The sequence below is a fragment of the Leucopleurus acutus genome (assembly GCF_964270905.1).
Source record: "Leucopleurus acutus genome assembly, chromosome: 4".
Taxonomy (NCBI): Eukaryota; Metazoa; Chordata; class Mammalia; order Artiodactyla; family Delphinidae; genus Leucopleurus; species Leucopleurus acutus.
This window is the reverse complement of record NC_139146.1, coordinates 132,109,290-132,135,658: the sequence shown is the minus strand read 5'-3', so window position 1 is coordinate 132,135,658 and position 26,369 is coordinate 132,109,290. Positions and strand designations below refer to the sequence as shown.

At 40.0% G+C, this 26,369-nt stretch overlaps 1 protein-coding gene across 2 annotated transcripts in view; it reads right to left on the bottom strand.

Moving 5' to 3' along the window:
* Positions 1-26,369, bottom strand: part of SLC10A7 (solute carrier family 10 member 7) — a 255,792-nt gene that overhangs the window by 30,255 nt on the left and 199,168 nt on the right. For both annotated transcript variants that reach the window (XM_082838589.1, XM_082838590.1), the window contains 3 exons: positions 21,290-21,455; positions 20,096-20,147; positions 10,333-10,406 (listed from right to left, as the gene is read on the bottom strand). In XM_082838589.1, the coding sequence (XP_082694715.1) occupies positions 10,333-10,406; positions 20,096-20,147; positions 21,290-21,455 (292 nt within the window). The remainder of the gene's footprint in view (positions 1-10,332; positions 10,407-20,095; positions 20,148-21,289; positions 21,456-26,369) is intronic.

Sequence of the window (26,369 nt, the reverse complement as noted above, 5' to 3'; positions counted from 1 at the left end):
GACGCATAGGCCCAGCGGCCACGGCTCACGGGCCTAGCCGCTCCGCGGCATGTGCGATCTTCCCGGACCGGGGCACGAACCCGTGTCGCCTCCATCGGCAGGCGGACTCTCAATCACTGCGCCACCAGGGACACCATTCTTTTTTTTTTTTTTTTTTTTTTTTTGGTATGCGGGCCTCTCACCGCCGCGGCCTCTCCCGTTGCAGAGCACAGGCTCCGGACGCACAGGCCCAGCGGCCACGGCCCACGGGCCCAGCCGCTCCGCGGCATGTGGGATCCTTCTGGACCGGGGCACGAACCCACGTCCCCTGCATCGGCAGGCGGACTCTCAACCACTGCGCCACCAGGGAAGCCCTATGTGGGATTTTTTGTCTCCTTGCCATTGAGCTGTAGGGTAACAACGGTGAGTGAGCTCGGCTGCAGTGACGCTGCCACATGTAAGCCTTGGCCGCTCTTGTTCCTGCTCCAATCCTGAGACCGAGAGAGCAGCAGACGATGCACCACTGGAGCTATTTCTAGAGGACTGGGTGGTGTGATGGAAAGGACTTGGGCTTTGACGTCAGAGACCTGGTTTTCAGTCCTGACGGTGCTACCCACCAGCTACGTGATTGGGTGACCTGACCCGAATACCCTGTTTCCACATCTGCTCAAAATGAGGTTAAAATAACTATCTCAAGTGGTAGTTGGAGGTTTCAGTGAGACAGTGCATGTCAAGTACCCAGTACAGTGCCTGGCATAAAGTCGGCATCTCCAAAATGATAGCTATTATTATTATTATGAATAGCATTATGAATCAGTATTGCGGGGTTCAAATTCGGTAGTCTACAGGACTGAGCAGGGAAGGGGTTTGTCACTGAAATCATCAAGGATGAGGTCGGAAGCATTCCTAAAATTTTTGAGAATGGGGACTGCTGAGGACTGCCACGGGAACTGAAACATCTACCTCGGATGCCACGCAAACCTCCATTGGCCTCCATCTGTTTACAACTTCTTGATAAGTGCTTATGATTCTATCTGGCCTGCTGTCCCTTTCGGAGCACTGACTTCTGCAAAGCATGATTCTATTTTGTGTGTTGATGGGTTTTTTTAAATCTTTCTACAGTATCAATTACACTGTGAGACTTTTGGGGAAAATCATATATATTTCCTTTCATGATGGGTTTTTTAAAAGGATAACTTGCAAATAGTAAGGCATTCTGAAATTGTTTTTAAATATGCTTAAATTTGACCGTCAGCTTGCCAGGAAGACATGGTCTTAAAGGAAGAAAGCCCCCTCTTTTGGAGTGAGTGCTTGGTATGATGGGCACGAAATGGACGGTTTTCTTTTGCTTGGGTTATACCTCGTGAAATACTGGTACACTTCCACATCCAAGCACGGTGGTTTAACCAGACTGGTAAAAAAAAGGACTCAAGAGAACATCTGAAGGCAAAAAATCAGTACAGGTTTTTATCCTTCCTAGACATGACCATGAGACCATGGAATGAAATGAGTGATTCCTAGAAATCAGAGTCCAGGCCTACTGAGTCTTTAAAAAAAATGTTCGTTGTTTACCTTTTTATAGTACTTAGTGGTGTGTCATAAGCCTCTATGTCCTAAGCATCTCATTTTGGCTAATGATGAGATAAAAATGTAGCTAAAAGTGGGGCGCACCATGGCTAGGATAAAGTTAAAAAAAAAACAAAAAAAAGAAAACCAACAACCGTGGTTGGTACAAACTGGTTCCCACCATCATCACTAAGCACCTATACAAAGTTTGGCCGAATGCTCTGCTAGGTCAAATGCTCGCCTAAAAACCTGGGTGGGTGATCTAGGTTCTCTGGAAGCTGAGAGGTGATTATGGATGGATGGAATATGGTGGCTCTTACACTTTTGTGTGCATAATACCCTTTTTTTGCGATGTGTTACAATCAGGCTCCAGGGTCTTATTCTTAAAAATTCTGAATCGGTAGGCCTCAGATGAGGCCCCGTAACGTTTTTTTTTTTTTTTTTGGAAGCAATTTGCTATATTTTTAAGGGCCACCCTCTGAGAAATGCTGATCTTAGGCTGTCCCTCTGAATGACTCAAGATTCTAAAGCTAACACTTAAGTCTTTCAAAATCAGAAAATTATTGAATGTTAGAACTAGAAGGATCCCAGAGATCATCTAGCCTAGACTTTTCACGTTAGCAACCAAGGGCTGATACAAGAACCTGGGTTTCACAGCATAGGACCTTCCCCAGAACTCTCATTACAGCTCGGCACAGTGGCTAAGAGTCAGACTTCTGGCTTTGCCACTTGGGGTCATGTGACTTGGGCAAGTTGTTTATCACTCTGGACCTCACCTCCCTTGCAGGGGGTGACTGTGGTAGTGAGGTGAGCTGGTGCATGGAAAGGACTGTTGGAACGTGACCTGTACCAGGCTGGTCATGCATAAGCTCCAGATTCTTCCAGCAGATAGAGTACAGTGGCTGAAGAAATTTGAAGGGTAGGTGAAAATTACCTGTACTCCCCACTCCCAGCACCTTGCCAGAAGCTTTGAGTGAAAGCAAGCGGCCACAGGTACAGGTATTTTTAGGTTAACACATATTAGCAGTAAAAGTGTCAACTAAAGTCCCAGCTCTGACCTTGCCAGTGCTCTCACTAGCACCTTGTACGAGAGGGTCTCTCAGAGCAGGATTCAGTAACCCTTACAGTCAGCCTCAGGTGACTACAGGGCCTCCGGACAGAGGCTGAGCACAAAACTGGTAGGGATCAGGCCTTCAGCACAGCCCTGGGGATTGCATATTCAGGACATGGGATTTGCTGGATTCTTCCAGCAAGTGGGAAGTGTGTCTCTAAAGTTTAAAGGCAGGCTACATATCAATGAGGGTCCATTTATTACATTTATCGTGCAAGGCAACAAGTCAGTAATTTCATCAATAAAAACCTATTTCTGGGCTTCCCTGGTGGCGCAGTGGTTGAGAGTCCGCCTGCCGATGCAGGGGACGCGGGTTCGTGCCCCGATCCAGGAAGATCCCATATGCCGTGGAGAGGCTGGGCCCGTGAGCCATGGCCGCTGAGCCTGCGTGTCCGGAGCCTGTGCTCTGCGATGGGAGAGGCCACAACAGTGAGAGGCCTGTGTACCACAAAAAAAAAAAAAAAAAACTATTTCTGAATTCATTATGCTAATTAGTAAAGTCTCTGGTTGATAGAGATATAGATAACAAAAGCATCTGTTGTAGCTGCCTCTGGAGTATTTTCTTTTTGATAAAATAATAGCTGAACACTCCAGTGAGAATTTTCCATGAGAGCAGTGGGCTGTCCTGGGCGCCGAGGTCTACACTAACCATCAGCATAAAATATTTTCAAGTAAATTACTTCTTGTAACAAGCATTTAGCCTATTAAGTACCCAATTAATCTCCATTGTTATTATTATTACTAATTGAAAACATGTTGAATAGAGAAACAACTTAAAAAGTAAATCAACAAAAGGTATAGAAACTCTGTTATATAAGCTGGATTAATAAAATCTAAATGGAGGTGACCTGACTGCACTTCAAGAATTATTCCAAGTCTTAAATTAGGTCTGGTTCTTACATGGGATCAGAAATTTTGGTTAAAGTTTCGTGAAAAAACGGACAGCAGTAGCCGAAGCCTACATGGTAACTATTTGAGAAAGGGGGTAAAATTTCACCAAGCAATACGTGAAGTAGTATTTTTCAGACCTTGGATCACGACCCATTAATGAGTTGCTGAATCAATGTAATGGGTTTTGATCTAGGACTTGGCTAGAAGATGGAATGTATCACGAGAAGTGAGAGTGAATGTTGTTTTGTCAAACTTTTACACACATGCAAATGTTTTCTGGATCACACTGTAAAAGGTATTTCTAACTGCAGGTTGTGGTTAAAAATGTCTGACAGTCCCCGGCACAGGAAACGTGGAGAAGGAGCAGAAATGTGCGAGCACCAGGGCATTGGTCCTGGTGAACACCGCACACTGCGAACACCTCCTGCAGTATCGTTCAGAAGAATGGTACCTGAGCATCAGGCTAGGAAATCCTCAAAGAGGTTTTAATGTCTTTCATTTGATACTTATGCAGAACCTGGGGACTTTCTAAATTTTTATTACGAAGTCTGGATATGCTAGTGATGAAGTTCAGACACCAAATTCATAATCAAAAATTCAAAACAAAGTAATCTGCAAAGCTCCAAACATAAGTGTATCACTTTGTTTGAGAACTTGCATCTCTCTCTTTCTTTATGTGGATCAGAAAGCAGTACAAAAAGACAGACACTACCCAACTTGTTTTCACTATGGTAGTAAATCTTACTGGGCCTTTAATTTCAGTGGCATCTTTAAGACTCTGTCAGATGCCAGATGAATGGATAAAGAAGATGTATATATATATATATATATATATATATATACACAATGGAATATTACTCAGCCATAAAAAAGAATGAAATAATGCCATGTGCAGCAACATGGATGACCCTGGAGATTATCATACTAAGTGGAGTAAGTCAGACAGAGAAAGACAAACACCATATGATATCACTTATTTGTGGAATCTAAAATATGATATAAATGAACTTGTTTACAAAACAGAAACAGACACACAGACATAGAAAACAATCTTATGGTTACCAAAGGGGAAGTGGGGGAGGAAAGGATAAATTAGGAGTATGGGATTAACAGATACACACTACTATACATAAAACAGATAAACAACAAGGATCTACGATATAGCACAGGGAACTATATTCAGTATCTTGTAATAACCTATAATGGAAAAGAATCTGAAAAAGAATATATGTATATATATATTGAGTCACTTTGCTGTACACCTGAAACTAACACAACATTGTAAATCAACTATACTTCAATTTAAAAAAAAAAATCTGTCAGGTGGTAGAGGACCCCATACTGTCTTTCCTTACAGAACTGAAATGCCAAAAGCAAACTGCAGGACAAAAAATATATTTACGCTTATGCCTCAGAGACAAATTTCTATTTTCTGTCTTTACCCAGGACTTCGATTTCTACTTTGATAGTTTGTTATTAAACAGCATTGTGGTTCTCAGTTTGCAAGAACAGAGTGCAGACACTGATGCCCCTGAAAGGTAAGGGCTGGCCCATCAAGACACACTTTAACTACAATATAACCTTTTGTTAATAAAGAAAATATAAGGACTGTGTGCCAGTTTATGACGGGCCATAAGGAATATATACATATGGCCACAATTACAGGTAGTGAAGGTTTTTAAACTGTCTTATAACTAGCAATGGAATCAGAAGTGATTTTCTTTTTTAAACAATCAATAAAATGATTCAAACCCACACTGAGAGTGTACACTGAGAACACTCAGAATCAGTCTAGCACTTCTGGGTCTTCAAAGAGCTTTCACATCCTATTGTCCAATGCAGCTCTGGAAGCAGGAGACCTGGAATCTAGTCTCTGTTAGTTATATGCCCTGGCATAAATTTTTAGAATTTTTTCTACGCTTCACTTCTTTGTTTGAAAAATAAGATAACAATTACTGATTTGCTAATATTCAAGGTTATTTAGGTAACAAGAGTTAAGGGGTTAAAGGCTTTAAAAAAGTGCTTCCCAATTGTAGGGCAGTTTCATCAAGATAATAGTCTTTATGTGCCAAATAGAATTGCAGAGAAGCTTTAGGGGGAAAGAAAAACAGAAATGCAAACTTTCCTATTTCAATTCCATTTCCTCTGGAGAAAATAACCCAGATGTTATTAAATGATCTTTTCAGCCCAAGCTGCAGGGTAATCCTTTAGCACTCTTGAAAAGCTTCCAAGTAAAATTGAAAATGAGATCCTTTTCAGAGTTTGTGTCTCCTATGAAACTCTTTGGAGAGTATGAAGATAATTTTAGCCTCTTTAGGAAGATGTAACAGTCATATTTCCCTTCTTGTAATATTGTAACATTATTTATATAGCTGTTCCTTTCAAGAACTCTTTTCCTTTTCACACATAGCAGGGAAACTGTTACCTTATAGAATGGTGGTAATATCAGTCACTGAGCAAAAGGCTCATAGGAACTTAAAACTGGAAGGAATCTCAAGTATCATCTCTTCCATCTTCTCATTTTACAGATTTGGAAATTGAGGCTGATAGCAGTTAAGTGATTTGTTCAGCTTTTGGTGAGAGAACTGCAACTTGAATCCCAACTAGAATCAGGTATGTATTCTTTCCACTCTTTCCAGAATCCTATGTCTATCAAAAAGCTATATGCTTTTTGCTTAAGGCATAGTTTCTTATCACAGCTCAGCTGTGTAACTGCAAGCGTAGACTCATAATGAAGTTCAATGTGAGGTAAAGATGCCTTGATTGGTCTTTGTACACAAATGTCTATAAATGGTAAGACCCATAGTGGACTTTTAATACACATTGATCACGACACTCTATTTAAAACTTAAAGAGCATTCTTTCAATTCAGAAAAGCTTTTGGAAACAAACAACTGGTCTCACAACTAATTGCCAGTTGTCAGTTGACATGCTCTAGGAGTATACGCTTTCATTTTGCCATTTGGAAACATGAAAAACTAATATAAACATACACTCACTTAAGGATCTCAAACATCCTTAAACATTCTCTTTCTAGGAATAGTGAGAAAGCTTTCTATATATATTAGAACTCTAGATACCAAAGTGATTTGAACACTCAAGAGAAAAAGATAAATAAAATAAAATACTAATTCCACAGGGTCCCTCGGATCGAATTTCTTTTGTGATGAGCTCTATTGACTGAGTGAGCACTGAACCATTGGTAACTGGGGTGCACGCTGTTCTCCCACCTCTGCTATGTAAAGTATCTTCTCATCATTATACAAAAATCACCATCAAACTAGAAAACAATTTGGGAGAGTTCATGGCTTTTGGAGCAACCCACAGCCAGTGATGCTGTCTTGACAAAATATAATTATCTCCAACCCTGAGGTGCAACTACAGGAGAGCAGCAAACAAGCCCTGTAGTATTGTTTCAGATGAAGCACAGTGAAAGCTCTGCACTTCCTCCAGGCCTCCGCTTTCTTCCTGAACGAACTCCAGGGAATGGCATCATGTCAGGCTTTCCAGATGGATTATGTGAAGCCATAGCTCAATGTCATTTTCAATAGGAAGCCTCATAATTAAAGGTCAAATAGTCACTTCATCTGCAATCAATCAGTAGAAAAAGTACTAATACGAAGAACTAATCTATCAATGGCAAATGCACTAATAAAAGCAATGAATCAAATTCAGCATGTGTGTAGATGCAAGTACATTGAAGAGACTGAGACAGGGCAGAAGCAAGAATAAAAAAATAAATTTCAAGTGTATGTACAAGAGAACCTTCAGAAGGCTTCTCAAAGCCAGAGTTTTCATCTTCGGTTCATTAGTTACCTGGGTGTCACCGGGCCTGCAATAATTTACTCTTAAATACAAATACTGGATATAATAATAAAAAATGTTATTTCATAGGGCTTTCTTAATCTATTCTATTTGAGATGTTATGTGTGTGTGTGTGTTTAAAATCACTAGAAGAAATATTTTGACAGTGATCACAAAAGGGATAGATATATTTTCTACATGCCAAATAGATGCATTTTAATCTGTCGTATTTCATCTTGAAGTAAGAGAAATATAACTCTGAGCGATATTACCTGAAATTTGCCCCCTGCTTTCTGGAATATGAATTCTTCACACTTATTGTGATGTTCTTTCATTGCTATGCAGATGAGAAGTTCCATTAGGATAATTATCGGCCTGTAGCTCAGGTCACTGCCAGGCATATCCTCTGTACCAGAGAAGTCAGGTCACCAGTAGAGAGAAACATGAATTGGATCTTGTGAAAACTGATACACTAAATTTATAAGGCTTAACAAGTCCATTCTAGCAACAGGACCCAAACACCCCTTGCTGTATGTAGAAATAAGGGTGCTCCTGGGACAAGGGTGATCCGTGCCATCTCACTGAGATAAGGAAGCAGCAAAGAGGTCATTTTTATAAATGCTACCTAGGAGATTGCAGGCAGGAAGCCAGGTCTGATCCCGGCATGATAGAATAGCCTAGCTCGAAGTAAAATTCCCTCATCTAAGAGCTACGGAAACTGAGGCCTGGGGATGTCTCAGTGGAAGAGTCAGGATGAGCATTTAGGTCTTGCAATTCCAAGAAAGCATAGGTCTACCATGTTATGGAAATAACTAGGGATTTACACTACGATGGTTACTGAGATACCACATTAGTATTTTATTGGAGGACCCAAGTATCTATTTCATGGGCGAACACAGCAAAAGCAAAATGCAAAAGCAGAAGTCCAAGTTAACCCAAACATTTTTAGCACAACAGCTACTTTTGATCGACGTTCAGAGCACCTGTTTGCCTGAAAATTAGAAAGCATCAAGGACAGAAGGATACGGCTTTGAGATGAAAAAAATGAAAAGAAAAAAAAAAAGATAGGATGGGTAGGTATTCTGCTTACAGAAAAGAAAAGAATACTGATCACGGTGCAGTATGCTTCTCGGGTAGCATACCCGGGTTCACCACCGCCAGCTCCAAGCACAGGAGAAAATCATGGAGAAACAAACACAACCCGTTTTGGTTGTCCTGACAAAAGCAAATCCTACAGGGGGGGCCGGTTTGAAAGGCCACTGCAGAGGTGCGGAAGCATATGTGGTGCAGCCAGGACTCAGCATCTGCTCTAACGACACAGGCTCATTTGATCCCTGACTCGTGACCTCTGAGGTGCCTGGCAGCATCCGCCTCTGGCCTCCCTACCTTTGTAAGAGCCCCTTCCTTTTCAGGAGACCTGGAGCACCGGGCATCACATCACAACGACCGCATGAAGGAGGAAGTGCAAGATGATTTCTCTGAGGTCAACAGTTAAACCACACCTGTTACATGAACATCTACGGGACCAGGGTCAGGGGACTGGAACCCTGGGAATGGTAATACCGTCATAAACAATACAGTTAATAATAACTAATAACAGCTGCTGCTTTAAGGGTATGTGTTATGTGCCAGGCAGCACACCGAGCTCTCTAGATGGGCACTCTCATTTCGTCCACAGCAATCCACACACAGCACAATTACTGAACACATTCTGTCATGTACTGACTTGTATTAGGTACAAGTTCTGTGCTGGGTACTTAACACATTTTATCTTTAATCTTTACAGCAGCCTTAAGAATTAAGAAAAAGTAAGAAAATGGCTTACAAAGTGAGAAAGCTGAGGTTCAGGGAGCTTAAGTGATTTGTCCAGGATCACAAAATCAGGACGGGAATGTGGCTTCGAAAAAGCTCTTTCAAATTCTATTTTGTGATGATTATAAAGAAAACCTAACAGTCATAATGCAACGTATGGACAGTATATATATATTTTTTCTTCAAATAAGCTGAACCCCTAGATAGCAATTGCTTCTTTAAGAGTATGTCCAATTTCTAAATCATTTCCCAAACTTTGCAAGACTGAAAATAATTCTATCAGACAAATATGTTTGGGGCTAGTAAAACCATTGTGAAATCTCTTTGTTTCCTAGTTTACAGACTGAACTTTAACACGAGCAGACTTAGAGCAATGTCATTCTCTTTAGTCAGTCACACGTCAAAATGTAATGGAATTTTTAAAACTAGTTTTACCACAATGTGCCTACTACCCCAAGGAGTTTGTTAATGATGTATATTTCAATAAAGTTTCTCATTACTTAATGACTTTTAATGACTAAAAACATGGATTCCAGATGTCTTGGACAGGTTATTGGGATAATGTCATTAAACTGGATAAAGCTAAGTAGAAAATAGCACTTTTCTTGATCTATTTTTATCCATTAAATACGTACTTATTTCATTTTAGGTGCTGATCAGATTGAGTTAATGATAACTATGTCATGTTTCTTTATAGAAATAACATTCTGAAAGGAACTTCAAACTAATGTCAATATCAAACTAGAGTCATAACATTATTTCCACCTTGCTCCAAGCTTCCAGAAAACATAAGGTGACATTTCCCAGGGGTCACTCTAGAGCCTTCCAAAACCAAGTTTGTGCTCATTGCACCCCCCGCCCCCAACTACGCACCCCCAGACTTTTAACATGAACATTCTACATTGAAAATCTTCTATGAGAATCGAAAACATGATTACAAATAAAGTTAAATCCTACACCATTAAATTTAGGCCCTCAAAAATGGGTTCAATCCAGTGATGGTATTTCAAAGCTATGACCCATCCTCACTTTGCTATTGTTCTTTAGGTCACAGAGTGGAAAATACCCCCATTCCATTTAATTTGAAGAGTTGTTTGAATTTCAAAATCATAAGATGCAATTATCTGAGGGTAATATTAAGTTGGTTTTTCAGTCTGTGGGTCACTTACCCAATGTGAGGGATTTGTGTGTAGAACAGAACATGACAGCCACAGTGTCTGCTGGTGTGAAACCTGAATTATTCCTAGTGGCAAAAGAAAAAAGTGTTTTACAAATAAAAAGCATATTTAATACATCCTCAATCAAATGTAGTACCTACCTTTGTGCTAACATCCCTTTGATCAGTCCTGGTGACAGAAGTAATTCTATACCCAAATGTACAGAAATGTCCAAATTTCTTTTTAGAGAATAATTTCTGAGTCATTTATCCATGAAAAGGAGACAGTCTTAAAAATGTGTGGTGGAGGTCTTCTAAAATCACATATGTAATCAGCTTGTGGCACAAGACTTTACAAAAATCACGCAGCAAGGAAACTTAGCTCAGTCACTAGGCTATCACTTGATTTTAACCCAGTGGCTTGAAAAGAGTTAATGTATTTCAAAAAGGCTTCCCTCGAGGAGCAACACATCCCCTTGGCAGCAAACAACGGCCTCTGAGAAATACACGGTATGAACAAAGGTTTAACATCATATGTTTTTAGTAAAAATAATAAATTACCAATTTTTATCCATTACTATGTATCAGGTATTCCCTTAAGGTCTTTGCATATAAAGACAAAAACCCTATCAGGTAGGCAATACAATATCATTATTTACAGATGAGAAAACTGAGGCACACAGAAGTTATGTAACCTACCCAGGACCCCATAGCTAGGAAGTGACAGAGCCAGGATTTAAATCAAGTCTGGCTCCTGTGCCCGCGCTTAACTGCCATTGTTTTATTGTTATATAATATGTTAAGGATAAAAAAAATCTTGTGTAGTCAAAATCCATTAAATGTTATGGGGATCAGTACTGGTGAATACCATATTCAGATTTCCTATTTTAGATCATAAAGATTTAGAGAACCAGGAACCAAAAAGGTTAGAAATGTAAGTTTTATTATTGCATCCTTGATATGTTAGAAACTATTCCTTCCTGCACGATCAGTGTTTGAAGATATAGTGAGTCTGTTCATTCCCGCCCTGAACTCAGACAAGAGGGCTAGCAAATGGAAAAATGTTCTAGAACCCGACTGCATGCATATAGTTGTAGATGTAACAATCTAACCAATTGTCAAGTATGTCTAAAGAAAGAGACCCCACCATTTCCCTTAGTAACCTCATCCATATATACAACTTTCACTGGGAGAAAAAGCTTCCCTCAGCAGATCCCACATCCTGTTTCTTTGTTATATACTCACTGGAGGAGAGCAGGACCCTCTCCTCCACCACCTGCTCCTCTGTACGTATGTTAAGAGAATATTTAAATTGCCCTTTAGTCTCCTCTCCTTTGAAAAATCATGTAAGCTCATGCTTCCTAACCAGTCTTACCTGCAGCCTTTTTTTTTTTTTTTAATAACATCTTTCCAAATTGAATTTTTGGTGTCTCACCTCAGTTGAAAGAGAAGGAGGGAGGGAGACAGAGAAAGAGAGAGAGAGAGAAAGAAAGAGAGAGAGAGAAAGGGAGAGAGAGTCTCTAGAGAGGATGTTTTGGTTCTGAAGGGGAGGATGATCTCAAGCTTGTCAGGGGGGTAGGGGATGATGATGAAGCCTGTAGAGAACTTCTTGGAGGAAATTACAATTGAGCTAGGCTTTAAAGAACAGGTTTAGACATGCGCAGATGTGGATTTTAGGTAAGGGAGAGCAGAATGGAAGCATGCAAGTGCAGGAGGCAGTTGGCAAAGCGCAGACTCTCCAGGGTGACTTGTGTGCAGGGGCACTCGCTCACGTCCAGGAGCGTGGACTCCATAAGATAGGATAAGGGGAACTACTGAAGGGCATGGGACAGTAGAATGGCATGGTCAGACCCGTTCTTAAGGAAGAGTAGTCACACAGCCCAGTATAAGGCTAAGTTGATGAGCCCAGGCAGGGAGCAGAAAGCTATGAGGGCCTGAAGAATCACAGTGAGCACAGGAGCTGGTGGCAAGAGACATGAAGACAGAATTAAAAGAACTTGTCAACTGGTAACTTCTACAAAATATTCCCTCCCAACAGCTTAAGAGCACAGGCAGTGTGGGAAACACACTGGAATTTAAATCCAGACCATCCTTTTACTTAGATATAAAATGGGGATAATACTGTCTGCCTCTTAGGGTCATTGTGAGGATAAATGCCAATATCTGTTAAGAACTGGGCACATAGCAAGTGTTTAAAAATGCTAGTTTAGGGCTTCCCTGGTGGCGCAGTGGTTGGGAGTCCACCTGCCGATGCAGGGGACACGGGTTCGTGGCCCAGTCTGGGAAGATCCCACATGCCACGGAGCGGCTGGGCCCGTGAGCCATGGCCGCTGAGCCTGCACGTCTGGCGCCTGTGCTCCGCAACGGGAGAGGCTGCAACAGTGAGAGGCCCGCGTACCGCAAAAAAAAAAAAAAAAGCTAGTTTATACTTTTATTGTTATTGTTGCCTTGAGAGAAGAAGAGAGATTGAAGAGAAATTAGAAACTTTGAGAGAAGTATCAAAGCATTAATGGAAATAAGGAATGGAAGAGGAAGCCCAGTAGGGTCTGGGCAGGAGACCCAGGAGTTGAGGTTTAAGTTTACTGAATTTGCAGTAGTGAAGGGGGCTGTGGTTTCAAGAAATCTGGTGAAGAGAAGAAAAGGGCCATGGAGATGAACCTGTTTATACATAGAAAGTGATGATACAGCAGGTAGAAATAATGGACGAGACCACATCCTCAAAGGGGCCTGAGAGGATGAGACTGAGATTAGCCGGAGAGGAGAGTGTCCTACACTCTGAGAATCTGTGAGCTGGAAGCAAAAGAAGACAAGGTGGGTGAAAAATACAGAAAATCTTCAGGTGGAGAATAAGAAAGTGGAGGGAATCTACATCAGAGAGTTTACTTTCTGTGCAAAGTGTGAGGCAGTTCATTCATCTACAGAGAAGTCTGAGGGAATACTGAGGCCTGAGAAAAACTTGACATAAGCAGACTGGGGAATATGACCTACGGTCAATTCACAATGAATAAAAGATGTCTCCAGGAATGAATGCCCAGCTGTGATTGTGGAACATGTGGCAGAGCCAGCTGGCCTAGTCTGGGGTCTTTCTCCGGCAATGCTCTGGTGTCAATAACACTGCAAAGGCCTTTGAGGGCTTCGGCTGCCCTTGTTTGTAACCAGTTGTTGCGGCATCTGGATTTATGCAGTTTGGTTTTCTTCCAAGGGAGTCCGGCAGTATACTTCTTCTTTGGTGAACGCTGTTCTGCTTGACCCATTTCTAATGTGTCTAGATCTCTCTGGCCAAGAAAGCTCTGATTTAATCTGGCGCTGGCTGCCATGTTGGAGCAGCATTTCCAGTGTGGCGAAAGAGGATGTTTGCAAGATATGCTTACTTGTCCTCTGCTCCAGGGTAAGGAGACCGAAGGTAAGCCCACACGAGGAGGTATCTGGCCTGATGTGGGTTGGAACACTGCCCTAGGGTCCTACTGACACAAAGCCCTTCAGTGGGGAGAGAGAATCAGGATGTAAAGATGGAATGTTTGAGGTTAAAAACAATACTCCACCTAAATAGGGCTGACTTATACTCTATGTCTACAGTAACAGACTGTTCCACCTCACAGGTCTTGGAGAAGCCAGCAGAGCACGTGCTCACTTAACCTTCCATCCAAGATAAGGAGGAAGAGGATAAGGATGGTGAGTAACCATAGCAGTAAACATTAAAGAAATTTTTTTCTATCACATATATATATATATATATATATTTGTTTTTTAAATTGAAGTATAGTTGATTTGCAGTCAACTTTTTTTTTTTTTTTTTTTTTTTTGCGGTACGTGGGCCTCTCACTGTTGTGGCCTCTCGCATTGCGGAGCACAGGCTCCGGACGCGCAGGCTCAGCAGCCATGGCTCACGGGCCCAGCCGCTCCGCGGCACGTGGGATCTTCCCGGACCGGGGCATGAACCCGCGTCCCCTGCATCGGCAGGCGGACTCCCAACCACTGCGCCACAAGGGAAGCCCTGCAGTCAACATTTATTGAGCACTTTTCTAAGCACTTTGCATCCAGTTCTTCTTTCTTCATAGAACAGCCTTATACGGTAACAGTATTTTTGTCTTGTTTTTTCCGAAAAGGGATCTTGAAGCACAGTTGCCTCAAGTCACACAGCTAATAAGGCGGGTGCCCCAAATTGTGAAGACAAGTTTGCCTTCTGAGAAGAACATTATAAAAACTCAAAGCCATAACCAAAATCACCACACAATTTAGTGGATGAGAGCAGCCATCCTGATAACTAACCCTCCCTCACCCATGCTCTGTTCAGGGGTGGTTAAATGGTGAAAAGTCGTGACGCGCACAGAGAAACAAAGTATCCCATACATTATATTAAGTGGTAATGGCTATAATTATTTTCAGTGATTATCATCTCTACTGTGTCTGCTCACATTCTTGAAAGGAATCGCATTACTATTTATTTTCGAACTCTACCTTATCTCTGTTTAATATTGATTTTCTTTTTATCTTGTTTTTATAATTCTTTTGATTACTTTGGCTTCCCTCGAGATGTTTATTTCCTTTTCTTCCCAACTGGTCTTTTTATTCTCTCACAAAGCTTTCATTCAGTGTTTTCCACATAATATTTATTTTGCCTTCCTTTGAGTACCCACAAAGGAAAACATGTCAAAAGGTTTTACTAGCAGAATTACAGAATGTGGAGCAGAAAGGGTCCTCTGAGATAGTCCCGTCTAAGCCCACTGTTTTTACAGGGGGAAACTTCCACATGAAATACTTTCCTTTGTTAACCTCTGTACCTGTGTGGCTTTATTTATTTATTTTTTTTAACAGAACATGGTTTAAAAATCTTTACCTGGGCTTCTCATCTTCTTTTTTTTGAAATTTTATTTCATTTTTTTTATACAGCAGTTTCTTATTAGTTATCTGTTTTATACATATTAGTGTATATATGTCGATCCCAATCTCCCAGTTCATCCCATTACCCACCCCCACCCTGCTTTCCCCCCTTGGTGTCCATATGTTTGTTCTCTACATCTGTGTTTCTATTTCTGCTTTGCAAACCGGTTCATCTGTACCATTTTCTAGATTCTATATATATATACGTTAATATACAATATTTGTTTTTCTCTTTCTGACTTACTTCACTCTGTATGACAGTCTCTAGGTCCATCCATGTCTCTACAAATGACCCAATTTCGTTCCTTTTTATGGCTGAGTAATATTCCATTGTATATATGTACCATATCTTCTTTATCCATTCGTCTGTCGATGGGCATTTAGGTTGCTTCCATGACCTGGCTATAGTAAATAGTGCTGCAATGAACATTGGGCTGCATGTGTCTTTTTGAATTATGGTTTTCTCTGGGTATATGCCCAGGAGTGGGATTGCTAGATCATATGGCAATTCTATTTTTAGTTTTTTGAGGAACCTGCATTCTGTTCTCCATAGTGGTTGTATCAATTTGCATTCCCACCAACAGTGCAAGAGGGTTCCCTTTTCTCCACACCCTCTCCAGCATTTGTGTTTATAGATTTTCTGATGATGCCCATTCTAACTGGTGTGAGGTGATACCTCATGTAATTTTGATTTGCATTTCTGTAATAGTTAGTGATGTTGAGCAGCTTTTCCTGTGCCTCTTGGCCATCTGTATGTCTTCTTTGGAGACATGTCTATTTAGGTCTTCTGCCCATTTTTTTATTGTTTGTTTGTTTTTTTAAATATTGAGCTGCATGAGCTGTTTACGTATTTTGGAGATTAACCCTTTGTTGATTCGTTTGCAAATATTTTCTCCCATTCTGAGGGTTGTCTTTTCATCTTGTTCATAGTTTCCTTTGCTGTACAGAAGCTTTTAAGTTTCATTAGGTCCCATTTTTGTCTTTACTCGTTTTAGGAGACCTCATCTATCACCAGCTGTGTGGCACTAAACAAGTTACCCAGAGCTCTGGCTTAGTCGGCCCATCTCTGAAATGGCTAGGAGACTTCCCAGGAATAACAATGCTCCTCTTCTCTCCTTCCCTCCGTTTCTCCCTCTCCTGCCCTCCAGGTCACTCTCCTTCCCTCCCAGGACTATGGCCTGAGGCTGAATGAGACATCTGGTTGAAAATGTACTGATAAGGGCTAAAACACCTAATGCAAATATTTATATTTGTTTTCTTCCTTTTCCTTTCTTAATAGTTTCTTTTGTCACTCTAGGGACAATCTAGGTTTCTATTACTCTAGTTATCTATCTACCAAACTATCTTATATATACTTTTAAAAGGCTCCCAATTACTGCTTTATTTTTCTAAGCTTTTTCAACTTTTTTCTTCTACCTTTGAAGCTTCTGAAAGTTGCAGAAAGCTTAGGTCACTATGGACAGTGGACTCTTGGTTTGATGAATCAACTCCCCATTCCTAGCAACTGTGACAGAGAAACGTCCAAAAGAATATATTGCAAAACTAGAAATGCTAATTCTCTCTCTTCCATAATTAGTTTTTGAAATAACATACGCTACTGTGATATAGCAAATATTTTACAGTAGCTAACGTTTCTTGAGCACTTACTATATACTAGGTATTATGCTGAGGGCTTTATGTGCGTATTATTTAATTCTCCAAATGACCCTATGAGATAGGTACTACTACTATCTCCATTTTATCAATGAGGAAACTGACAAAAGTTACAAAGTTATTAAACAGGATTGAAACTTGAGTCTGTCTGACTCCAGAGTTGGAATTTTTAACCCTGATGCTCTTCTGTGGACAGATAAATGAGAACACAGAATAACAACTCTCAAAAGTATTTTAAATACTCAAAGTAGAAGAGGCTCCCCTGCCAGACACAATGACATGTTACACAATGGTAACATGTCAGGTCTGTAAACCTAAGAAATATTAACCAGGTAAACAAGTGTTGCAGGGAAGTTGAATTTTCTAGGCTGGGTCTCTCCTGGTTTATGCTGAACTTCCACCATCAGAGGTCAGTGGCATGCTGTACAAAAAGAGACAGACTGATTTCTATGTTGAGATTTTTGTCTCTGGATATCTGGATTGGTTTTAGCTTTACTGAATTGGCAAGTAAAAGAAAAGAAAAAACCCACCACAGGCCAATTTCACTAATTTTAAGAAGGAAGGAACAAAAAGTAGGAAAAGAAAAGAACTCAGAGAATAAACCAGTGGGTCCTAGTTCTAACTCCTGGTATCTTTGACTAATTTGTGTGTGTGTGTGAACTTGGAGAATCCAGTTATATGCTCTCTACAAATTCCCCAACCAAAACAAGGATTGTGAACATTAAAATTCATTGAAGTAGTTTAGTGCAGTGGAAAAAGCATGGGTAAATTCTTTTGGAAATGTCAAATGGAGATGAATTTCAGTTCTAAGTGCAGTATTTGCCATCTGATTTTGTGTAAGTTACTAAACTACTAAAATCTGATTTTAGGCAAGTCCCTAAACTACTCTAAGTGTGGGTCATCATCTGCAAAATAGCAACAAAAATGCATAGTAACCTAGTCTTTTGCTGTCAGACTTACACAAAATAACATATGCACAATCCCTAGCACAGTGCCTGGCACAGAGCAGGGCTCAATAAATGTTGGTATTTTTCATTCCTCCAATAAAATCCTCAAGTGCTATGGGGTCTTCCAGCATGAAAACAGAATGTGAAAATCATAAATTTTTTCTGATTGAAACATCTCCAAATTTTAACGGCATATTTTGGGGCTACACAACCACTACCCAGGAGCACGATTACAGCTACTCCATACTCTGTTGTTCACCAAAGAACAGGCATGTCTGGCAGTGGGCCAAGCAAGTTCAAAACACAACAGAACTTTAGTGAAGGCAGAATAAGGCAGAATAGAAGGGCCTCAAAACCACAAGGCTTTATGAAAGCCCAGCCTACTCCATGCTGACAATTCTCACTTCGAATTCAACTAGTTGTGATACTCCCCTCCCCCAGCCCTCCTTCAGCAATCCCAGTAGTGGCTGTTCTGTGCTTTTCAAGGAATTTTTCAGTCACTGACAGTCTGATACGATAGGATGACTGGGTCTGAGGATTACTTCGGCCACAAGGACCAGCAAACAAACAGCCAGCGGAAGGCAAACATCTTTTCGAAGGTGACGTAACAAGCCATTTACAGAAAGAACTTTAAAATAGCTCCTACTCTCAGACTTACCCAATTAAGTCACATTTTCTCTGTGACTTAACGGCTCCAGGCTCTACTCTTACTTCATAAATCACAACCACAAGCCTGGGAAAATGCTTCAAATTACACCAATCAATAAATTTTTATTGACTGTTTACAACTGGCCTCGTGCTATAGCAAGTGCTCTAAGAGCCAAGTGCCTAATGTGAGGCCTGAGCCATCCATGCTCTGACGCTATTTCAGGCCCCGTAAACAACGAAGGCCCCTTCCCTTGTGGCAGCTCATTGCCAGCACCTGGCATTCAAGGCCCTCGCAATCTGGCCCAAGCTTACTTTTCCAGTTACTATTATTATTTTTCATTTTCCTCTACTCCTATTGTTCCACCAGGTCTTTGTGTGTGTGTGTGTGTGTGTGTGTGTGTGTGTTTGCATGTCTACATTTGCTTTACTATTTCTTCTTCCAAGAACTCCCTCTTTGCATCTGTGTTTGCTGAATAATTAGCTATTCTTTATGACTCACGTCAAATCCCATCTCCTCCACGGAGTCTTGTTCTACCACTCTCTTTGGGAGTGCCTTCTTCTTTGAATTGACTCCAGGTTGTGTTACTGTCGCACTAAGAGAATACTCAGTTACCAATGCATATATCTAGTCTATAAACTCATACAGGATCAAAATCATTATTTGTGGTATTCACTGTGGTAACTTTCTCCTACCAAAGGCTTAAGTCATATCTGTTGAATGTATAATACTGGTGGAAGAAGTGAGGCTTTAAGAACAGGAAAGATGAACTAGGACATGGAGACGAATTTTGACATGGGGTCAGCCTAAGCAAGGGACAGAAATGAGAATGCTTGAGGTTCTTCCAGGGAACAGCAAAGATTTTACCTCAACCTAAAGCTTAGATAGTGTGAATGCTAGTAGTGGTTCACTTAGCCCCCCAAAATGAACCTCATTCTGCAGGCACTGGCTGACCATTGAAGGTCTCTGAACAGGAGACCTATATCAGGACTCTGAGTTATTGGAAGCAGTATGAAATACACAAGAAAAGCTCAGTCTGGAAATGAAGAATAACAGTAAGACATGCATGGCAACAGTCTAGGGAGAAAGAGGCAGCGAGAGCCTGAATTAGGGAACGGGCTTGGAGAGCACCGAGGTAGGATCAAGACATTGAAAAAATAATAATGTGAAGGATTCCAGTCTGAGTAACTCCGTGGATGGCAGTTCCATTAAAAAATATGAGAGAAAGAGGAAGTACTGGGGAAAAAGATTAATTCCATTTTGAATATTTTGAGTTTAGTGCAGTGGAAAAAGCACGGGTGAGTGTGAGGTCTTGTTAAGACAGTCAGGTGAAGATATCCAAATGGTAAGTGATGAGCAGGGCCAGAGCTCCAGAAAACAGTGCAGTGTAAGGTCTAGGCTTCATCAGCAGGAAGATGAGAGCTCGAGCCAGCGGAACGGAGGAGGCTGCCTACGCACAAAATGTGAATAATGAAACGAGGGCCAAGAACAGATCCTTTGGTAACTTCTACAACTTGAGGGCGGCAGGAGCAAGATACAACAGTCGGGAGACAGGAGACCAAGTAGAAGCATGTAGGGGCCTGGAAGCCAAGTAAAGAGCATGATTCGTCAGTTAGGAAATTAACAACAAGAGATACCAGATCACTTACCTCGTTGAAAAGATGAATGTTAAAAGCATAAAACTCAGCTGAATGGAACAGACTGAAGAAAAAACAAAAAGATTAAATCTAAATTAGCACTGTAGAATCAGTATCTGTAGCATACTTACTGGTATGCTTCGTTTTATCTGAAACTTATGGGAATTCAAATAGAAAAATAAACAAACGAATAAGTGAAACACACACACATTGCTAAACTGACAGAATCATTCAAACTAGTGGGACTCAACTTGTTCTTTTTATTTTATTTTTTCCATGTCTTGCAGCATGCGGGATCTTAGTTCTCCAACCAGGGATCGAACCCGGGCCCCCTGCAGTGAAAGCGCACCTGGGCCCCCGGCAGTGGAAGCATAGAGTCTTAACCACTGGACTGCCAGGGAAGTCCCTCAACTTGTTCTTAGTGAAGATATCCTCAGATATAACCTATGATATTTGCTACTCAGGGTAACTCTAAAACCCTCTTTGATTTAAAGTTTGGTTATTTGTTCAATTTCGGAAGAGCTCGTTTGTACTATGAATAATAGCAAATAGCATAAATGTGGTAGCATATAACATATATTTTGGAATGACTCATGTTGATTTTAATAACAAAACATTCTTTGATATTATAATTACCGAAGTAGTCTTTGGTATTACTGGGTAAATAGAACAAAAGGTTAGTTTTGGACCCTAGCAGTTACTTGCATTTTATAGCCTGCTGCTTCTTAAAATGAAATGATATTACTTTGGGTATATTTTAATAGAAAACATTATGTAAATAGTCACATTTTAACCAATGCAGCCAATTACTATACTTAGAAAACGACAGTACCATAGATTATAAATCCTACTTTTAATTCACAATAAAGGGTAAGATTAGCTTCAAGTTACAATAAAATAAATTGGCAAAAAAGTGCTCAATCTAGCATTTGAATTTAACAGATATTATGGCTCCTGTCATCTGGCATCAACTATTGTAAATCAGACATAAAAAACGAAGGAGATTATGTCATAAGTGCATAGCTGATGTCTTTCTAAAGAACAGACACATACGATAAAGTCACCGAGTCCGTACATGCAACACAAAAGGAAGTATTCTTTTCTAAGCAAATGAATATTGGCAATGAATTTAGGGACCACAGATGGCTTGGCTTTGCTATTGAGGAGGCTGAGGAGATAGCAAGGGTATCCCACCTTCCAACTTACTTATGAACAGTATGAGAATAAGACTGAATCTATCCAGGTCGATATCTGGGTTCGAGAACGTGTCACAGAAGGTTGTGTAGATTATCACGAGGAGCACGCTGCTGCTGACAGCACCAAAGGGAGGCTTCTTTCTCTCAAGCCAGTCCTTGATGTATCTTCGGACAATCTGAAACACAGAGACCAACAGTTTGCCTCTTTTCAGATGCGGAGGGAGTTGAATTGGGCATTGCAAAGTGATTCTGACAGCACAAAGACATAAAGGAAAGAGAATAATTTGGAGGATGGCCATAGGGGATTTCAAAGCTTCCCTGCCACACCACTCTTCTCCTGGGGAATTTAACATTTGTAGTGCAACTTCCACTGGTGTCCATAAGGACAGTATATTTTCCACTGCATTCAAATCCATCCTTAATCATGCCAAATGCTCTTTGCTAGCTGTCATTGAGACATGCCCATTAAGCCTCCCCAAAGTTTATCTCTTCTGCTGATCCTAATGGATGTGTGTAATTATCACAGTCCCCTTTGCCTCGATGGACAATTCCAAGTGCAACTTTGGGAATCTTAACAGTCTGACATCTTCAAGAATTTCAAGACAGTAGATAATCGAAAATGATCCATGGAACATATTAATATTTAAAATGCTAGCAATGCACCAGAAGTTTTTAATTAAATTATAACTCATGCTTGAAAAGCAAAAGTGCATGTGTTGTGGGAGTTTAAATAATTCAGACTCTGAATATCTAGAGTTTTTGTGAATCCAAAGACAAATGCCATTTGCATGCTTTTAGAATTCCAGAATTAACGCTTAAAAATGAATAAACCTGTCCTAACTTTCCTACAAAAGGATGAGTGAAATATGAAGTTATATGGCAATCCTCTCATATTTTAAAATCAAGTCAGATATTTCAAATCAGGACAGCCTGAACACTGGCGATAACTTTAAGTCTGGATATAAAAGTGAACCACTCTATTTAAAACCTTTGGCTTTTGGAAGAAGCTGAACAAACCCGATAATGAAGACTAGAGTTGAGAGACATTAAGTTTTGAGTCACTCATTATCCTGCATAATTGAACATGAGATTTCACAACAGGCTGAATTACCATGATCCATTAGCAATAATGAGGTCAGGGAACTTCTCCTGACAAGGCTGATGGGGTTCTGTCATCTTCCACTCTGTCACTAAAAAGGCTTAATTCGCAATGAGGCATGCCTTCACAGATACTCAAGAATAAATAAACGACTCTCCAGAGAACCTGTGAACAAACGGCTATTGGATCGATCTCCTCCGATCTCAAGTGCTCAGTAAGTAAAACAAGTGTTGAAAAAGGGTGTCCTGGCAGAAAGCTGACCAGTTGGTAGGAAGTATAGGTGCAGCACCTTGAAGGTTGGGTGGGGCGGGAGGAGAACGAGGGTTTTATAGAGAGAGATAAATAGTGGTTAAATATTTTGAAAAAGTAGATCTTGTAATTAAAGTTACAGGTGAATTTATAAAACATCATGTTTTGTTTTTGGACAAGTGATCCGAAACCACAGTAACTTATCTAGTGTTCATTTCTTTCTTGAAAGTTTAAATGTAGTGAGGTAGAGAGAAATAAGAGTAGTTCTGTCACATAGTATTATGGACTGATGTATGAGCACACAAATTTTGGTGCTTGAGGGACCCAGATAGTCCCATGTTCGGATATGTCACCATGGGGGTAGCTGCTATTATTAATAGAAGGTTACAGAGACTTCACTTAAAAGGTCATTTCATAATCTGTTGTTTCTGGTAGCATAAAGCTGGTAATTAGTCCAATTCAGTGCAGCCCAACTTCTTCAGGAAATAAAATAAATGGAAATTACACAGAGTTATTGAAATTGATACTGTCCTCCACTTTTGTTTTAATATATAATGGTTAAAAACACAGAAGTCCTCTCTTTGCAATAGGTTATAGAATGTATGATCCCAATTCCAAAAGTATTGGGTTGGCCAAAAAGTGCCTTCGGTTTTTAAGGAAAAATAAAAGACACATTTTTCATTTTCAAAGAACTTTATCGAAAAACGTATTCACCCTTTTGTTCCACTACCTTCTGCCATTTTTCAGGCAACTTCATAATTCCATCTTCCCAAAACTTTTTATCTTTTTGAGCAAAGAACTGTTCCACGTGCCTTCTACAGTCTTCCAGGGAATTGAAATTTTTTCCATTAAGAGAACTTTGTAAGGACAGAAATAAATGGAAATCTGAAGGTGCAATGTCTGGTGAATACGACAGTTGAATCAGAACTTCCCAGCCAAGCTGTAACAGTTTTTGACTGGTCATCAAACAAACATATGGTCTTGCATTATCCTGTTGGAGGATTATGCATTTTCTGTTGACTAATTCTGGACGCTTTTCATCAAGTGCTGCTTTCAGTTGGTCTAACTGGGAGCAGTACTTGTTGGAATTAATCGCTCAGTTTTCCAGAAGGAGCTCATAATAGAGGACTCCCTTCCAACCCCACCATATACACAACATCACCTTCTTTGACTGAATACCGGCCTTTGGTGTGCTTGGTGGTGGTTCATTTCGCTTGCCCCACGATCTCTTCCGTTCCACATTATTGTACAGTATCCACTTTTCATCGCCCCTCACGATTTGTTTCAAAAACTTAATGTTTTCATTACGTTTCAGTAGAGAATTGCATGCGGAAATATGGTCAAGAAGGTTTTTTTCGCTTAACTTATGTTGAACACAAACATCAAAGCGATGGACATAACCAAGCTGGTGCAAATGATTTTCAGTGCTTGATTTGGATATTTTGAGTATGTTGGCTATCTCCCACGTGGTATAACATTGACTGTCCTCAATTAATATCTCGACTTGATCGCTATCAACTTCAACTGGTGTACCTGACCATGGGGCATCGTCCAGCGAGAAATCTCCAGCGCGAAACTTCGCAGACCACTTTTGACACGCTCGGTCAGTCACAGCACCTTCTCCACACGCTGCACAAATCTTTCTCTGTGTTTCAATTGCATTTTTACCCTTCTTGAAATAATAAAGCATAATATGCTGAAAATGTTGCTTTTTCTCTTCCATCTTCAATATTAAAATGGCTACACAAAAGTTCACCAATTTTGATGTCTTTTTTTTTAAATGCACGCTGATATGACAGCTGTCACATACAATCTAACAAAATTGTTTCCAATGAAGTTAAAGACAACTAAGTGCTACTATAGCCATCTTACAGAAAAAACCGAATGAACCTTTTGGCCCACCCAATAAAAGCATCTTCTTCCACTACCATCGAGCCCTCTGACGAAATAAACAAATAAATATGAATGAGGTGTAACTCGAAAGTCAAAGCCATTTTAAAAACCAAGACAAATCTGTAATCATCAATCAACTTTAGAAGCTGTGATTTGACTTAGTCAACCTTATTACCTCTTTCTTCATTACAAAGTACTCAAAGCCTCATAGTATATTAGGATTCTTTCAATAGGCAAGAAACACGGGCTCCAAATCCTACATCCTCCTAATGACTTTCTTCTAAACTCTAGCTCACAGAAACGCAAGCATTCAAAATTAAATGACCTTTTTGCTTTTCCCTGTGGAGAGAGAAGGGAAAAATCCTCCTCAGGAAACTTTTTATTTTATTGTCTCACCTTCTACATTTTCATTTTCTTTTTTTTAAATTAAGCACAAGGAAAGGTTAAAGGGAAACTAAAATTCGAATCCCTGTACTTCTAATAAGCTGAGTGACATGTCAATTACTGCATGACCTCCAAGCTGAACCCCTGGAAAAATAACACATCTTAGGTGAAGAAGGTTGATATGCAGAAGTAAGTGAGAAGTGTAACAGCCATCATTTTGTTTTCTTCATTTTCTTTTTCGGGGTATTTTCTTATGTTTTTCTTTCTACTCTGTCTCTATACTTATGAATTGATTTTTGAGTGGGGATATACAATGGATAATTTTTCAGGTTAAGTCTGAATTTTAAAATTTCTTCAGTTGGCTTCAATTTTTTTAAGATTATTTTTTTCATTTGTTTTTATTTAAAAACACTTTTTAAACTTTAATACAATTTTTAAAGGTTGCTTTCCATCTACAGTCATTACAAAATATTGACTCTATTCCCCGTATTGCACAATACATCCTTGAGCCCATCTTACGCCCAGCAGCTTGCACCTCCCCCTCCCCCTCCCCTATATTACCCCTCCCCCCTCCCCACTGGTAACCACTTGTTTGTTGTGTGTATCTGTGAGTCTGCTTCTTTCTTGTTATCTTCAATTTTTATCCCCATTCCACTGAATCCATACATTTTCATAAGCTGCTTTGTTTCTTCATTAATATTCTGTTGAAATGTATAGTAAGGGATATGATATCAAATCCAATTATGTAACGCTTATTAAATATTGAGTAGATTCAAAATAATATCTGTACACTTTCTAAAAAAGTAGAAACAATAATAATAGATGAATACAAGAAGCACCCATCATCTACTGCACTTTTCAAAAATTCTTTCCCTCTATTTACTTCCATTCTCAGGAGCGAGGTCGTGCAGATATTATCCTGCTCAGTTTACAGCTGTAAACAAGGGCATAGAGACCCCAAACAGCTTGAATAAATGTTAAAAAGCTAGTCAGGTGGATGAGCAGGACTCTGACCTCTATTTCCTGAGGGAATAATAGCGTAGAGGTTCAAGGTACAGACTTTGGAGCTTCTTACTTTGTCATCTTGGGCAAATTCCTTAACTTCCCTATGCCTCATCTCTAAAATGGATATAATAGTAGTTGTAGTGAGGACTAAGTAATTAAATAAATATAAAATGCTTTAGAACCAGGGACCGTACGCGGTAAATAATGGCTCTTCTTATTTCCAAGTCCCAGTTTGGTGATGTTTCTCTCACAACACTGTTCAGCAATACATCCCAATGCATAATGTAAAAGTCACTGTTCTCTCAAAGCAATTCAAGTGAAGCAATGAAAACCGTTCATAACTAATTTTATAAATGCAAAATTTTACTAGCATTAATAACATTAACTGCAGCTTTAGCTGGGTATTATTTAATACAAAAAGCCAATCTCAAACTGTGAAACAAATCACTAATGAAAGACT